The sequence below is a fragment of the Accipiter gentilis genome, chromosome 16 (genome assembly GCF_929443795.1).
Source record: "Accipiter gentilis chromosome 16, bAccGen1.1, whole genome shotgun sequence".
Taxonomy (NCBI): Eukaryota; Metazoa; Chordata; class Aves; order Accipitriformes; family Accipitridae; genus Astur; species Astur gentilis.
The window spans coordinates 6,353,082-6,371,442 of record NC_064895.1 but is presented as its reverse complement, the minus strand read 5'-3'; the positions used below and the strand labels follow the sequence as shown (position 1 = coordinate 6,371,442).

At 36.1% G+C, this 18,361-nt stretch overlaps 1 protein-coding gene across 1 annotated transcript in view; it reads right to left on the bottom strand.

The window, feature by feature from the left end:
- CSMD1 (CUB and Sushi multiple domains 1) overlaps positions 1-18,361 on the bottom strand; it is a 1,244,565-nt gene that overhangs the window by 475,185 nt on the left and 751,019 nt on the right. Inside the window, exon 7 of the mRNA XM_049818613.1 lies at positions 4,158-4,235. Coding sequence (XP_049674570.1) covers positions 4,158-4,235 — 78 coding nt within the window. The remainder of the gene's footprint in view (positions 1-4,157; positions 4,236-18,361) is intronic.

Here is an 18,361-nt window from a genome sequence, read left to right as displayed (position 1 = left end):
TGCAACCAATCAATACTTAGTCTGTAAACTCATTTGTTCTTTCTCTCTACATGGCAAAAATCATTGTCTTAAAATAGCTCTTTTCATCATCTTCAGGGTGAAAAACTGTTTATATAAACTCTGTAGCTAAGCTTTCAGAGGATGTATTAATCTTACTCATGCTAAAATCATGCTCTTCAAACCATTTAACATGTGTTTTTCTGGTGTGCTGACATACATTTTCAAATAATACTACAGACGCCTGAAATTGCTTTAGTGCTGTTTAAGAGGTTTTTAGTCAGTGAATACCTACAGATCTCTCACTTTGTAAAACACGGTAGTTCACACACTAAACACTTTGCAAGGTAAGGTTAAGTCACTCGATGTTCAGTGATTGCTATGAACTGTTAACATTGTGCGACACGAATGCCATACTTTTTGAAGACTCACTCAGACTTTCCCTGTTATTCTTTGTTGCTACTCCAGGCCGTGGACATTCTCTGCAGTTTGTTATGTCATGTGGCTCGAGCCACTATCCACGCTGCATTTTGACGAGAGCAAACTCAGGAAATCAGCTCTCTCCGCCACTTCATTCTTGCTGCTGCCTTCCCCTCCCAGCATTACCGCACTGGCAGATTGGCATGCACCACATAAACCTTACAAGCATTTCCATTTTCCCCCTTATATGATGGCTCTCTCCTCACTGAACTTCCTTAGCATTTACCGTCAGCTTGCTGCATTGCTGTGCTCCGTCCCCCTCCTGGTGACAGGCCTGGAAGCGGGAGGCTGCCCCGGGACTGCAGCACTAGGGCTGCTAGGGCTGTCTGCTCTCCTAACCTTGCTCTGCCCTTGGGCTGCCGCGGGACGCACAGGGGCCAAAGATTCACACAGGTGCCAAGTACCAAGTCCGCAGTTATGGCCCTGCCTTCCCAATGTTCCGTAAATTGGTGTCCTGAAGGGATCGAGACCTCTGGTCGCTCATTATCTTTTGCATGTGGAATTACCAGCAGTAACTGCCTCGTATGCATCAGAGGCTAGACTTGAAAAGATAAACTACAAGGGTCTCCTACTTGCCTAGAAAATGAGCCTTTTATGAGGACTGTGGCTGCCTAATGATGGTCTGTCTTCATGGCCCACTTCATTAGGACTCTCCTTCTCTTGGATGTACAGGATGCTCCCTGTACAACCTCGCTACTGTAGCGGTAGTGCCCAGAGGTTGAGAGGTAATAATCACCCTCTGACAGAGTTGCTGGGCAGGAATATCACCATGAAAACATATTCATGCAAGAGCCAGCAATCAAAATGCTATTTTTATCTAACCAGTTACAATGCAAACTATAGTCATAGTAGTTTTAGAAAAAGGCCACAACCATTAGGGACACAGAGTCTGCAGGCTTATTCCATGTTAGAATGAGAGTGAGTGATGACAGCAAGATGGATCAAGTAACTTCTTTTGGCAATATACCGTATATATCAGAATGACTAAGTAAGGGAACAAGAGTAGACTGAGCCTGCAATCAAATGAATGGACACCAAACCAGATGTAATTGGATTCGCTTCCCCTAAGCAGATTCATAAACTAAACCTCTCTCCTTGCTCCTCTGAGAGATCAGCTTCAGACAACCAAGGGGAAATACGCTTAGCATTGGATTTGGTCAGTGTTTGTGAGAGCTCAAGCACTAATGAGGACCAACTGTGAAAAAGTAATCATCAGAACTGTCTGTCCATTTACTCTCTCTCAGTTTACTGTTCCAAAACTTTGCCAAGTGCAAAGTTTGCATGAACCAGGACCATATTTTAGTTCAATAATCTTTCCCCTCCTTTTCCAATTTCCTTGCATAAATTAATCATGATTCAACTGCATCTGGCCCACTGCTTAAGGGTAGTAGCTGGCAGGAGTATTCTGGCAACTAACTTGATGTGTTTCCTTCAGGTGTACCAAAGAAGAAAAAAAAAAAAAAAGCAAAAACCTGTTCTTTCCCTAGGGAGTGACACAATATATAATTATTTTTTTCCCACAGTAAATCTACCAAGGCACCTATGTCCCAAAGCCATGCTTTGCTACCTGGCTCTTTATAAAGGATGGCAGAGCAGTTGCAAGAAAGCATCCAGGAATCCAGGCAGGTCCCGGAGGAGAGGAGTGAGATATGACTGCACAGGTCTGAAATACTGTTCTGCATTCTACAAGGAGTTATCAGTACATTGGTAATGTTTTCTGCCTAAATCTTAAGAGAGTTGTGCCACTATGAAATGCTTTCTGCAGCTGCTCTCAGGTTGTGCTTGGGAGAAAGAGCTGTAGGAAATCTGCAGATCTTGGGGTTTGCAGGGCATTCTCTCACGGCATTTGCCATGCCAGTATTTGCATTCCATCTACCCCCCATGAACCAAAATGCAAAAATAAGCTTTGTGGTTTATAGAGAGAGAATATTAAAAAGATCTAACATACAAAAATGGGGAGAGGTGTTAGTCTTTAATTTACTTTTTTGGAGATTTGCTAATTGACATCAAATGGTAATATCCATTCTTATCAGTTCTCTGAAGTTGAATTCCCAATTACTTTTTCCATCTACATAATTACTAGCAAGAAAAATGGTTATATACTAAAGGCTTAAGTCAGAAGAGCAGCAAAATACATTTGAATCCACCTGTTTGTATTTTAATCTCATTTTTTAAAGCTTCATATATGTGAAAGTAATGGTAATAATAATAATAATGCACTTCTTAGATTTATGTTGAAAAGTCAGACGTGATAATAAATCTTCACAAGTCAAAACACAAAGAAAAAAAAAGACAAAAGACATTACATTTGAAATAAACAGCAGACTGCCTTATAATAATTTCTTCCATAGCCTGTCTTACTTCCACTCTGTAATTAAATGTGGTGTCTGACAGCATGTGCTCTGAGAGTATAAGCAGAGATCACACAGCTCCCAGAAGTAACTTATAAATAATGAAATAATCACCCATTCAGACACAAACACCAAAGAGATGGATCAACTTTTTCTGCTACACCTTGCATAAAAAGTTATTTTTGAGTGCCACACCATCAGTGCGCAATACTTAAAGCAGAAAATTGTCATGCCTTTTTTGTTCCAATGAGCATACCAAAACTCTCCCTTTGCATTAAACAATGTGCTGCAGAAACACAGAGACCAAATCATATCCCCTAGAGGTTAGCCTTCAAGTCAGTTATTCTCTCTGTACTTGCAGAATCGTGCACAATGAGGCAAACAGAGCTTGGGTTTCACTCCATTGAGTTCAGTGTTATTACATGAAGAATTAATTTATTCAAATACATCTTCATGATTATACAAGCACTTTTAATGAGTTGGGGGTAAACACTGGCTTACCCTCTGGCTTTTCTTGGGCTAAGGGACTCTCTGCTTTCCAAAGTATAAAATTACATTATTTTTCTTGTTTCAAGACTGGCCTGATTAATGGAGAAAAAGCTCTCAGGATACTACTTAGATTGCCAGTTGTTCGGGAAAAGTGATGCTTAAAAAACCCAACAGCCTCATAGTCCCATATATAGTATCTTGATTTTACCCTTACACTCTATATGGAGAAAAAAGTGTAGAGAGACTAAATAGATGTCATTCCAGAGTGCACTAAGCGTGCAATAAAGGGAAGGTGATGCTGTGATCTCCATCTTCTCGAGAAGTTGGGAATTACAGCAGTTCTTAACCCCTGCTGTGCTATATCACAGGACTGGAAAGGGGCAGTCACCAGGGCATAATGTGGCAAGGGAAAGAATTAGAGCTGTGATATTAACTGAGGGGAAGAAAAAGGATCAGAAAGTATAAAGTTAGATCCAGAAAATGCTAAGATACCTTCGCTGCACCCAGTACTGAATTGATAAAGTCTATATGGCACTGTTGTGCCTTGATTTGCTAACTTGCCTTGCATCTCTAAATTCTAGATATCTTGATATAAAAAACATCCTGACATATAAAATGTGTGTGTTTTTCTACATACCCATATTTTTCAGACATTACAACACCATATTCTGCTTTCTACAACCTCAGTATTACCAGTGGAGTTCTAATTCAGTGACAATTGAAAGCATAATAACCATTTTATAACCACAGCTTCCTAACACCTCTCTCTTTGATTTGTATATTTAATAGGACTCCAGAAGATATATGCAGTCACTAAAGATAACAGTATAAACAACTTACAGACAGAATTTTTGTGGTTACTGTCTTTGCTGGGCAACATCTTGACTCCTCTTGATTTCAGTTCAATTGCTTTTTTCACTGAGAAAACAAGCAAACAAAAAGAAGGTAATTCATTATTAAACCTCATAGAAAGGACATACAGCAGCCAAATCATACATTACGATAATACAAAGCTACACAGGCATCCTACAAGCAGATTGAAAGAACTGCAGTTTCTGTGATAAACCAAATACATTTTTACAAAAATACAACCATTTATCATGTTTCAGAAGATGTCCTTTTTAAACAGATATTCTTGGGATTTGCAATATTTTGAATTCAAATTTTCTTCTGGTCAAAGAAAAGAAAAACCTGTCCTAATTACATGTATGTTTTCCTATGTTTGCCGCTGCAAATGGTAAAACCTGAAACATTTTAAAAACGTATTTCTTATATTAAATGTACAATACATTATCTACATATATCTGAGCACCACAAGCTTTAAATGTGACATTCACATCTGCTTTAATTTGATTCACTCTTCAGTAGTAGACATGTCTTTAGTTAGGTTTCCTAAGGAGATTAATGTTATAGGATCCCAGCAGGTCACATTCTTTGACTCACCTAACCCCTTTTGAATCTACAGGGCAATTTCAACTGAATTAGAAACAGAAAGAGAGTAAGAGCTCTCAAAGGGACAAGGTTTTGTGAGAGAGAACAGATGCATCAGAGGTTTAATATCTGTTTCCTCTGTTTAGCCAGCTGAATGGCTGACAAACTCTCAGCCTATCCCTACTAAGTAGTCAGGGCACCATAGGAGGGATCAGGAGCAAAGTAGGAAGAGACATGAGAAGAAACTAGTGCAGTTATACATTAAGGAACACATGGTGTAGAATTTGAATTGTAATGGTAGGAGAAAAGGGTGAAAATATAGGACACATTCACAGGAAATTAATTAGTTCTGTGGCTTGGGAACAACTTGATCAATTGAAAATAAAATCAGATGTAGAAAATAATTGTGAAACAAGCCTGGACAATTCAAAACTATTGTGCAAAAAACCAATATCAATAGCAAAATAGCTAGCGACTGACTCTGTGTATCAGAATCCTAATGGCAACATCATGATGCATGTCAGTAACAACAAAATTATAAGAAGCAGTAATCCTTTCCTGATTCATATTAAATACTTTTTTTTTCTAGATCTTGCAGTGGTTAACAATCTTAACATGCAGCCATTTATCCTAGATACAAACAGAAACAAAAAATCAACTTAAACATTTTTAAAATGGCAGTAATTTGCACCTCATAGTGTATAAATCCATAAGATAATACCACAGTTTATCAGTTACTTTTTGTCAACGTATGGGATAAAGTTTATGATTACTACACTATACACTGATCCGTATACAAATATTTCTAAGAAGTGAAGTGGTAGGAACAGCAAGTTAAGATACCTTTAAATATCTCATTAAAAATTGTGATTTCATTGTATTTATTTCTATATTGGACTTTTGCTGCTTTTGCAACCTCAGAGTGAAGCAGGCTTTTCTTAAGTGCTGAAATTGGGTAAGTACTGCAGAAAGCACTTTTTGCGCTATGTATGTTGCAAGTGCAGACATTTATGTCTAAATCTGGAAAACAGGTGTTCAAATGATGAAAGATGATTGAAACACAATTGTAGCTGCATGGGATGAAATGGATTTGATAGCAATGTGGTGTTTTCTTTTCTTCTAAGACAAGAACACATAATACAGAGACATCATTGCAGACAATAAGGCTAAGAACCCCAAGGGCTTCTGGCAGGGTAAACCTCATGGATATGGTTTTCTTAGGATTACTTTCTAGACTTAGGTACTAAAATTTCCATCAAGTACCATCTTACGTTCTGTTTTCTTACACTGCATAACCAGTCTGTTAAAATTATTCCATATTTAATGGGAAATTAACAGCACAACTCTTGTAATGCATATTTGGGATATTGCCTGGAGTTGTGGTCCATCCACCAGCATAAATTTCTCAATTTATTAATATGTGTCTGTCATGGTTTAACCCCAACCAGCAACTAAGCACCACGCAACTGCTCACTCACTCCCCCCCCCCCCCCCCCATCCAGTGGGATGGGGGAGAAAATCGGGAAAAGAAGTAAAACTCATGGGTTGAGATAAGAATGGTTTAATAGAACAGAAGAGAAGAAACTAATAATGATAATGATAATGATAACACTAATAAAATGACAACAGTAGTAATAAAAGGATTGGAATGTACAAATGATGCGCAGGGCAATTGCTCACCACCCACCGACCGACACCCAGCTAGTCCCCGAGCGGCCATTCCCTGCCCCTACTTCCCAGTTCCTATACTGGATGGGACGTCCCATGGTATGGAATACACCGTTGGCCAGTTTGGGTCAGGTGCCCTGGCTGTGTCCTGTGCCAACTTCTTGTGCCCCTCCAGCTTTCTCGCTGGCCGGGCATGAGAAGCTGAAAAATCCTTGACTTTAGACTAAACACTACTGAGCAACAACTGAAAACATCAGTGTTATCAACATTCTTCACATACTGAACTCAAAACACAGCACTGTACCAACTACTAAGAAGACAGTTAACTCTATCCCAGCTGAAACCAGGACAGTGTCACGTAAAACATGTGAGCAATTCTTAGAGGATTCAAAACCCACGTTGCTTACATTCACGGGTGAGTGCTAAAACCATTGAGTTATTATACAGCAGACAGAGAAAAGAACTATACTTTCCTGCTCCTCTTTGTCCTGTGACCCTACTTTAGGGTGAAAGTGGTAATCATCACTCAAATTCCTTGTGGGAATTCACTCTTGAAGGTATTTGTTAGCCATACTTGAAGCACGCTTCTCAGGAATGGGTAAAAATTATACCCATCAGCTTTATTTGAAATATAGTGGACATAAATTGAAAGAGAGATTCTGACTTGATATATGAAAAACTTTTTCACTGTTAGGACAGTCAAGCATTGAAAGAGGTCTGCAGTTTCCATCCCTGGAGTTTTTTCACATGTCAAGAAAAAGGCATTCTGTATCTCTCTGAAAGAACATTAGATAGGGGATTCACAATACTACAATACTTAAGATCAGTCATCTAAAAAGTATGTTTTAAGAAGAGAAATAGCTACCTCAAGGGGGCAATTCATCCCCTTCTAAGATAGGCACAATGAATCACCCTCTGGAGATGCCTTTTCCTCTCCATAAAATATAACAGAAACATACACCACTTATTCAAGCTAGATTCCTACATTTTAGGCAGTAACATTAGGTGACATGAGCTTTTATGTCTGGAGAACTTTAACAGCCAAATGTAGGTATCTGTGAGACACAGGGATCAATGAGCTTGAAAGGGATAGTTTGAAATATAAATACCAAACTTCTGCCTCTATTATACATGTGTGTGTAAGTTTTCACATGTGGCCTGCATAGTATTTTCTTCTATTTTTAAAAAGAATTAAGCAAGAATAGTCTTTAAAATACAAACTATTCAACCTCTGAAAGAGAAATAGAGACTACCGAACACTGTAGTTTGAGTGAACCAGTTCAATTCCTTCTGTAACATAAAAGAAATACTCTAAATTGCACTTTTTATAACCATTAAATCCCATTTGAATACCTTTTCTGAGATACTTTTCTACTTCCTGATTGCTCTTCCATTAAAAAGGTTTTCCTGATTTCAAAGATGATTTGCCATTTAATAGCACAAAAAGAGGAATGGGTTTATGTTAATAATGTCTGGTAGGAACAGCACTTTCCACCTTTTAAGTGATTACTTTTTAAAGTTTGCATACCTTTCAGCTGTCTTCACTTAAACATTCAGTTAAGCTAACTGAATTAACTCACTTCACCTTTTCTGTTAATCATAACTTCAAGACTCTTTTGGAGATGAGATACTTATTCAGAGAGGAGAACAGAGCTGAGCCCTGGAAGTCCAAGACAGTCTTATCAGCCTACTGGAAAGCACCAGTGGTATTCCTTAACTTTTTGCTGTAGCTAAATTCAAATCAGCCATGAAAAGAATATATGCCTGGCATTATTTGAATGGATTAAGAAAGTTAAAGTTTCAAGTTGTAAACCTCCATTCAAACCTACTCTGATTTTTGTGAAGATCTTAGTTTCTAATATGTATGAACCTCTGTGAAGAAAATAATTTTACCTTAAGCACAATTACCTTGCAGAAAAGATTATGACAACTTTGCAGAAATATAGTCTTAAGAAAGGATCAGAATCACAGAATGGTTGAGGTTGTGAGGGACCTCTTGTCCAACCTTCTTACTGAAGCAGGGCCACTTATAGCCCAGGATGTTACCAACAGTTGAAATTTTACTCATTGGTTTAATCAGAAGGGTAATAAAATAAAAGTAACAGTGAGACATTAGAAGGACAGTCCCTGTGTCTTTTGAGGATATTAGAAAACTATTACCATCAGTCAGGGAAATTTCTGTGTGTTTATCTATCTCTCTCTATATATAGTATAGACATATATTGGATTCAGATTTGCTGCTTGTGAAAAAGTACTTCCAAAAAAACTAGTATGCAATGATTAAAAAACCTTGTTAGGTTACTTTGAAATAATAATAATCTATATCTGTGTCTGAATAAAGCTGGTTTGATACATTCTAGACCTGCTGCCATTCTGCCATTGAAAAGGTTGTCCTAGAAAGCTAATTCTCCTACACATCTTGCTCAAGGCATTTGAAGTATAAAATATAACTGGTAAGTTGTCTGTGTTTACTTAAATGAAGAGAAGAGATGAAAATAAACAGAAAATTAACTATTTAAAACATTTGTATAGGTTTGGTTAAGCAAGACCTAATATTGTTGAGAAAGTTCAGACAATCAATGAGATTAAGCAAAATGTTCACAAATAACTAAGCTCAGATAAATTTCAGTAAGAAGTTTTATATACAGACTGCAATCTGAAGAACTTCAAAAAGACCTTTCATGACTCATTAACTCGGTAATGAAAAGACAAGGGCCAACAGGTGAAGTTAACAAGAGTAAGACTTCAAACTAATAAAAGGAAGTGTTTTTTCATACAAGTAGTAGACATGTGAAATTCTTTGCCAAAAGTCACTGGCAAATGTGGATGCAAGAAGTCTGCAAATCTGCTTCAGGCCAAGGCTGGAGACAGGCATGGAGTTAGATAGATCCCTTTATGAATGTTCATGATTATTCTTACACCTGTCTAAGTCTATCTCTGTGGGTTGAAGAAAGAGGCCAAAATTAATTCAGCAGGTAAATCTCATCTCATTGGTACAAAGGAATGATTCTTCCTCCCCTCGTTACTTTAGCAGACTATGACCTGCACTATGATACCTTTAGACATTGTTATAAACACAGTAAATATGCCTCTCTTGTACGTGGACGTTGACCTTCTTTCGGGAGGTTTTTGTTCCTGTTCTTGTAGACAAGATAGCTGTTTGTGGCCTTGATGAGTACTATCTTTCTGGGCAGAAGAATCAGGACTTCCTACAGAACATGACTATTACTCACCGTTTGAAATTGTTTCGGCTAGACAACCCTTGGGGCTGAACTTTCATGCTGCCTTTACACTCCAAGACACACCATGTGCTCGCCGTGGTAGTACTAACCTCTCAGCACAGCTTCATGCTTCTGCAAGCTATCAGCCTGGACAGTCAGACAATCCCCAGTTCCATGTAGACTGGGTATTTCCATTCCAATTTTTAGAACTTCCTTGAAACACGAGGGTTATATGACACTAGATTTATATTCAAATTAATTTCACATAAATATTAGATTTCATATTAGTTTTGTTAGATTACTTAATTAGAGCAGGAGTAGTGTAAGATTTGTTTATCATTCATCTATGACTTAATGTTTGGGGGTTTTTTTTGTAAACAAATTAGTATATAGCATATTGAAGGCATTATAATGTTTTCTTAGCTCAAACCATACTCATTGAATATTTGATCTTTTAAAATCAATATATTGCAAATGGTTGCTTAATGAAATTATCTTTTTTTTTCTTTTTGAAATAGCTATAAAATGGTAGATCAGAAATACTGCAAAAAGAGGAAAAAATTACAGGTTTTTTGTACATAATATTTCAGTGAGTCCTTTCTGCACTGAGTTTTAAAGAACTCAATGAACATTTATCATTAGGGAGAAGATTTAGAGGAGCATTGCTCATGTTCAAAATGAACTGTGATGTGTTATGGCTTCAAAAATCTATATTTTCATTAAGGCTGAATCACACCCAAATACACATAATCATCTTTTTCTTCTTCTTGGTCTCAGAGAACTGGAAATATAAAAATGTTTGTAAAAGTCATATATTTCTACTGTGATTTTTTTAGAAATAATACACCTTAAGTGCACTTTAAAAATGCTAAAAGACTGTTGAATTTGTTATTTTTGAAAGTGAAAACAGTCGTTGGTAGTATCAGCTTTATTTTCTGGAGCCATGAGGCACTTCAGTGTATTATGCTTTCTCTACATTCCTACCTCTCTAAATTAAAAATGAAAATTTTCTCCATTTTTTCTGCTTACATTAATTTCTAAGAGCGAGTAACTCACAAAAGAATTGTACTACTGCTGTTGCTATTGTAAAAGCATATTATACACAGCAGCTCATTACAGCAGGGATGGTTTCCTACAATTCATACAAAAATGAATTTTTTTAAATTATTTTTATTTTCCACAGTTTTGTTTCCCGGGATGGTTCTTTGAAAACTGCCCTTCCAACCTCAGATATACTCCAAATTGCTCAAGAAAATGAAATCTGAAGGTTTGCTTTTTCATTATAGTTTTAAACAATGTTTTTAAAAATTACACACGACTAAATAAAATCATGAAGCAGTTAGTCTTTCAAATATTCTCTGCACATGCATATTTTTCAAATATACATATTTCACAGCTGCGAATAACTATACAAAGTACAAAGTAATAGAGAATCAAGCTTTGTGTATATAACCAGTTCTGGAGGCACTACCCAAACAATTTACAACTATTAACCAAAACAGCTATATACAAATTTTTAACCCTGCCAGAATCAATATCTTTCCAAAAGTAAACTAGGTAATTTAAATCTTGATCTCTGATGAGTCTTTAATTTTAATTCTTCACGAGTCCACTTAATTACATGGTTTAAACATTACACAACATTTTGGAGCAAAGATGGTTCATCTGGGTTTTTTGTTTGATTTGAAGAAGATAAGACAAGTGAGACTTTTTTTTTTAACAAACTCTACATGCGCCTTGAAAACAGTGACAACCTATCTGAAATCTACACAAAGCATTGTCAGCATTCTTAAGGAAATTCAATATATTTATAATTTTTCTCTGACACTGGAAGGTGCTTTTGAATGAACCACTGATTATAAACAAGATGAACTTGCAAGCTAACAAAAAATTTTTTAACATATGCAAGTTCTTCAAGTATAATTTCAAGGGAAGAAATCCAATTTTCTGTGAATTCTATGAATATATTATGAAGTACTTCTTACTGTGGGCTATTATGTTCTTGTAGTCTATGGAGCAATTAATTCTTATTTGAAGTTATATTTGAAAATACACTGAGAGAGGCCCTACAGAGTGTTGGCAGCTCTGTGTCCTCTAAGATGTAAGAGAGAGTTTCAGTTTTCTCAGAGAATGTTGCCTGCTGGGACTATAAGGGAAAACTTTCTAATATGTTTGTCTTTCCTTCCATCACCATACAAACTTGTACTAACTCAAAGAAAATACTAAATAAAGATTAAACAAACACCTAAAACTAGGGGAAAAAAAAAGTTTAAAGGAAATTATATTAAACAGTTACATATGCTTCCTATGGATCCGTAAATTACCACTCAAATGAAAAACTAACTGGAAAAAAGAAGAACTTAAATTATCCAAAGAAATTTCTCTAAAAAATGTAAAACTCACTTAGATTCTTGACTTCCTTGAAGAACTTATTTTCCTCCTCTGATAGTAATTAACTAGTAATTAACTAATAATTACACAGACAATATGAAGGTAGGACCCCTTTCAGACCCAGCTTCTCCCACTGTGAAGCTTTTTTTTTTTAATAGTTTTTGTTTCATTTTGTTTTGTTTTAAATTGGGTTCCTCCTACCTGATATGCAAGATTTTGTAGAGAACTTGTAATTTGTGGTTGAAGAGGAATTTCAAATTATCTGTATTACAGTATAAAAAGTTTATAACTATTTCTCCTATATTTTCAGGTTGGCTATGAATTTATTCTTATTCTATTCTTATTCTTATTGGCAATCTTATTCTCTAGTTGTGTAATTTTGCTTAGGGGAGACAGAATAGAAATTAGTAAGAAGAAAAATATGGAAAAGCAAACTGAAACTGAAGATGGTATGAAGCACAACTAATTGTCCATTTGTAGGGCATAACTGAGAACTACTTTAATCTAGAAAGGGTTTTGAGGAGTTATCATACACTTTAAACATTAAAAGGGAACTGCAAAGAGGAAGATACCTTCTACAGTTCCACTAGGGCTAGCACAAGAACTTACAGTCTTTATCTGTAGCAAGGAAAACTTTGGTTACACAAGAAAAAAGTTTTTTAACAGTAAAAGTGATGAAGTCCTGCAATGAATTACCCAGAGAAACTGTGGAATTTTAGCTATTAAAAGCTTTAAAGAACATGTTAAATTAAGGTCTGAAAACAGCAGTCAAATATATTTGACTCCTCTTTGATACAGGGTTAGCTTATCAAGATCCTTTTTAACCCTATTTTCTATTATTTCATAATAGTAACCCATAACCAGAAGTCATTTGGCTGAGAAACAGTAAGTGGCTAAGACCTTGGTGGGTTTTTCTAGGACTTCTAGCATATGAAATTAATTGATTACACATACATTTAACTGCATGTATGAAAACAGGTAAATGTTGTGCAGTACACAAGTCATATCAAAGCCAGATAAGATACTATAAGCACGGCTCAATTAACATGATCTAATTTACCCTCTTTCGGATCTAATACAGTTATACCTTGAGAATATTCTTATGTGACTCCATACCGAGAAAGCTAACACTTGCCATTGATTCCTAGCACATTCTTTGCAACAGTCCTCATGTATATCTTGGATGACATAACATGGTTTTTTTCCCAACTACCCAAATACCTGAATACCTTGCCAGTTTTTCGTTCTGCATAAAATAACCTGCAAGGCCTCGAATACTGGCTACCACTCAAAGCTAAAATATTCTGACATCATTTGCTAGTACTTCCTCAAGCTGCTTCTGCTGCTGCTCTGCTGAGTTCAGCTCTTGGCTGCCTTTCACTGCAGATTTTTCCCAAGTACAGATATTTGAAGGTGAAGATGAACAGCATATTGCCCAGTACCTGGTGATCACAAGCACGGACTTTCCTGTCCAGCCTTAAGCCAGTGTCACTGTAAGGAACGTATTTGAACAGTTCTCTATTTTTGCTACAGTACAGTTGCTAGTGCCTCAGTCTTGCTGGGTTCTCCTCCAAAGACACAATTATGGGAATATTACCATTTTTTGGCCCTGGAAGAAATTATCTACAATTCCACATTTGGCAGTATCAGTATGGCCTCTGGATTTGGCTTATAGATTAAACATTGCTTTCCTATCACTCAAAATCATGTGGGACCAGTAAATAGTTCATTAGCTATCTATAAGTTTTCTTCTGCTTCACAAGGGACCGTTGTACCATGAATTCTTTCTATAAGTTTAATATTTACGAGAATAAAAGAAAACAACCATTCTCAATCTTACCATTCACTTTAGATTATGAAGGGAATTCTATAATAAATTCTTTGATAAAACAAGGTCCCAGACTCAATAACCTAGGAGGATCCTTGCCAGCTTTGCTTCTCAGCTACCCACTTCTTGACTTTCACAGAGGCATTGCCATTTTCCATAGGACCTCTAGTTTAAACCAACTCACTGGAATAAAGCAACCGTCTGCTGTTTCTGCATTCCCTGCCTGAAGAGTATTCTGTCTAGTACACTATCTCACTGTTTCTCTCACTAACAGCTTTCAAAATCTTCCCTACTAATCAGTATTATAACTCCAGAGAGCTTCACAGCAGGCATAGATGTTTCTACTATATGGCTACCTGTAAAAGCTGTGGGTTCATGATCAGTTGGCTTCCTTGTTCCATCAGTCTAGCAAAGTACTGTCTGTCATTATCAGACCTTCCACCTGCTCCCTGTGCTGGAAATCTCTGCATGCAGTACTAGTGAACAAATGGTACAGCCCCAAGATAAATTGATGTCACAATAGATTTTCACACAAATCTTTCTCAATCTGTGTGTATAAGCTGACACAGGATCTGCAAGTTTAAAAAGAAGCACAGCCATTTGTTTTCCATTAACCTTCTGCACGTCACTTAGCTGGCCCTTTGCCCTGACGGACTACCTTAGCTCCTTTGTGCTATCAATATATGATATATCATAATAAACCAAGTTCAGCAGGCATCAAGTCTTCAATGCCTGCAGATGCCCTCCACAGTTCTGGAAAATAGTATCAACACACTTTACACTATGAATATACACTATCACAGAACACACTGAGTACATCGGGATTGTCTCCAAAAAAATCATAAAACAAGATTCACTCAGTACCTTGTCAAACGTCTCACTCTGTTGCCACTGAGAAATTCTACCTAAGCTTTGGACTGAGTGTCTTGAGGACAGAGCTTTATCCTAGGGTCCAGTTCTTCTGTAATCTTGGTAAGTGTAGTTCTCTTACATATACATATGTTTTCTTTTTGTCATTCTAAGTCAACTTTCAGGCTTTGCTTTAAATTTTGAGAAAAAAGTATTTTGTGACACCAAAACTGACAAGATGGCCGATCTCTCTTAAGAATGCATGTTGCCTTTATGAGATGGCAGTTTTAACAAAAAAATCCAAAAATTATTTCTAATGTCAAACACTGAAAAAGAAAAAGCTTTAAGGCTCTAAAAATGGGGGGAACAGCTACAGTTTTATCTTAAGGATGTGCTGAACCCAATATATATGGCAAATTACTTTGATTACGAATTTTAAAGAGGCACTACAGGAGTACGTATTTTAAGCAGCTAGCTCTTAGAGGATGTACATGCCACATTCACAAGGAAACAGTCTGCATGTTTTCTCCAGCTCTTTCCTTATCACAAGGTATAGACTAATATTAAGCTAATAAAGGGTATCTTGTGATTTTAGTACAGGGACAAAAGTATACATGCAAAAAAAATCAAAGCTTTTTTCGGAGAGGCTAAATATATATTCAATGTGTGGGAAGGTAAGATGTCAAACACTGATTCCATTATTATAGTTTTTATTGGATTAAAATTCTCCTTTTTGATCAAACCTAAATTTAGAAATGAGAAAATACAGACCAGTGATTAACGGCATTGGGTATTTTATATTCTCAGGTGCCAATGTAGGATACATTAAGAGACTCAAGTTTTGAGACAGACTGAAAATCAGACTGGAGAAGGATGGTTTAAGTTAATTTCCAAAAAGGGAGATATTCACAATCAACAGTCACATATGAAGCTTAGGCCAAAAGAAGCTTACTTTTAGTAGAAGAAAGATTTATTCCTTCCTACTTCATAAATAAGCATTCTCTGAGAATTTATCTCTTTGTAGGCTGATACAGATTTTACCACGTAGCTGAATAAGTATCCTTGAAATGTAAATCAATTACACTAAACAATAATTTGGGGAAAATAGTTTAATAGGCTCTTACTCAAATCTAAACAAGTCAAAATAAAAGACTTTCAAAATAAATTACTTTCTGATACTACAATGACTGTACTAATGGGATGTGGGGAAATCTGCAATTATGCTATCAGAGGAAGAAACACACAATGTGAAAGAACAAAAAACAAGGGAAGAAAAAAGATAAATGAACAAGCGTAGTCTACCTACAGCAGCCATGATAAGCATATTAATACAGTTAAGAGAACTTATTTATGCCCCTAAGTTATGTCGTATAGTTTAACATGACTCAGCTAGTTAATTTCCTATGTGTTCATGATTCTTTTTAGCAAAAATAGCAGTAGGAAAAAAAAGACACACATGGGAAAAAAAGTTAAATGTAGTTTTAGCTGTAGATCCAGTACAAGTTAATCTGATATTTTAAGATAACTAAAATCACATAAGTGGTCACTGGAAGTTTCAAAGAGCACCAACTCAAAATAAAAATGCAATAACTGGTGAAAATTGCTTCCAAAGACAGATTTAAAGAGCTCAACCTCCTTAGTTTATCTAGGAGATTGACAGGTGACTTAGTGCTTCAAAAAAGGGAATTTTAAGGTCAACAAAAGGCTTTTCACTCTGTTGAGGGAAAACATAACAGGAATACTGGACACAGAAAGATCAAACCAGACTAATACAATTGAGAAGACAGGACTACATATTTAACAGTGGTCATGTTAACCACAGAAAAGAACAGCCAAGAGAGATGGTGGATTATCTACTTGTTGACATTTTCAAGACTGGATTACTTTCTTGATAATAAAATTTAACAAAATATGAATCATTGTCTCAGTACTATTTAATGGGAAATTATATTCAGCATCACTTAAGAGCTAGAAATTAAGAATTTCTTCTGGCTTTTTTTTATTTTATCAACTGCTTTTACTAATTTTCTTTTCTAAATTTACTCTAAGTGACAATTAGATTTGAAACCCCCAATTAAAAGTACCATGCATCAAGGAAATACCACAAACACTTTTCACTTATTTCAAACACCATTTCTAAGGTTTTAAAGAATGTGTGGGAAGGATAGACATGCACTTATATGCAGACTCACTGAATTACAAAAATTCATTGAAAGAACTACTTTACCTAGTGGTTGATTTTACATTATTTCACTCATGGTTTTCCATTAGTACACATTTATTTCAGCAGCCTCTATTACATTCATTGTTTGACTTCAGGATTATCTGTTTGTTAAATCCTGAATTATTCAAGGTAGTCAAACACAGCAGATAGATAACTTCCGGTACATAACGATCAAAATATGTAATACCTCCTTGAACCTCTCCGAAAACTTGCCAAAAATAGCATACTTAATTTGAAACTCTCTACAACAGAGATCTGATTCATACTGTAAAAGTGGCACATACCCATTAATCAAGTTTTGCTTTGGAAACTTTCTTATTTTATTCTCTTTCTAGGAATTTTGAAGTAAATATTTAACTCAAGCAGATTAGTTTTAGTTACTATAGAAAGTATTGTGATTCTTTGTCTTAAAATGAAAACCAAAGATATTAAAACAAACTTCTTCTATTTTTCTGGAAATAGGCAAAAGCTAAACAAGCGTAGTATACATACTGTAATTATGCAAAAGCAGGGGATTCATTATCACACCTTTTAAGTCACTCTGTGTACATTGATAAGCTTTGTTCCTGGGAAGCGCTAGGTTTTCATCTCATAGTGAGACTGTTAATGTTTCTTCTCCTCTGGGGAATTTATGCATTTAGGAAGCACTGGTATAAGATAAATCATATACTCTGCAAGAATATATGCAAAGAGTCTTTGTATATCAGCATAGGTGAGGGTAGAGGGATGAAAAAAAACAAGTTCACAACTGAGTGAATGTAACATCTTTTCCCCTACGGCAATGCCATCATGGAACAAGGCAGAACAAGAACTGAGTCCAATTATATCCACTGGGAGTGTTGATTTCTGGGAGACCAACACTGCTGATATGGCAGACATGAAGGAGACAAGGCAAAGCACGTCATTGCGCTGTAATTTGTTATGGGGTTTGGGACCATTTAAACCAGGTCTCCTTCTGTCTAGAAACTCTGAAAGAATAAAAAAAAAATCCACAAGTTCACTGGTAAATTGAGGCGTAACTATTTTTATCAATGAAATCAATGTTGAAACATCAAAAAATCAAAATAAAGTAACAAGGGGGGGGGGGGGGAGAGAAAAGAGAAAAGCCCTAAACCCTTCGCTCCATATCTGTTAATTTTTAAAATTTTAAACTTTTCTTTAACCTTCTGCTCTGGCATGATGGAAGATGGGACAATAAATATGACTCAAGGTGAAATCCAAACACCCACCAGTTAAGTATAACTTTTATACTCCATTGTTTTATTTATACATTCAGCTTGCCAAGCATTTTAAAACTATATTTAGTTAATGTATTCAAGCATGTAATTCTAATACACTGCTTTAATTTTTTATGTTAGCAAGCTGGTTTTCTTGACCATGTTAAAACTCGGGGCACTAAATATTGCAAAAATGCATGTTAGAAAGGTCTAAA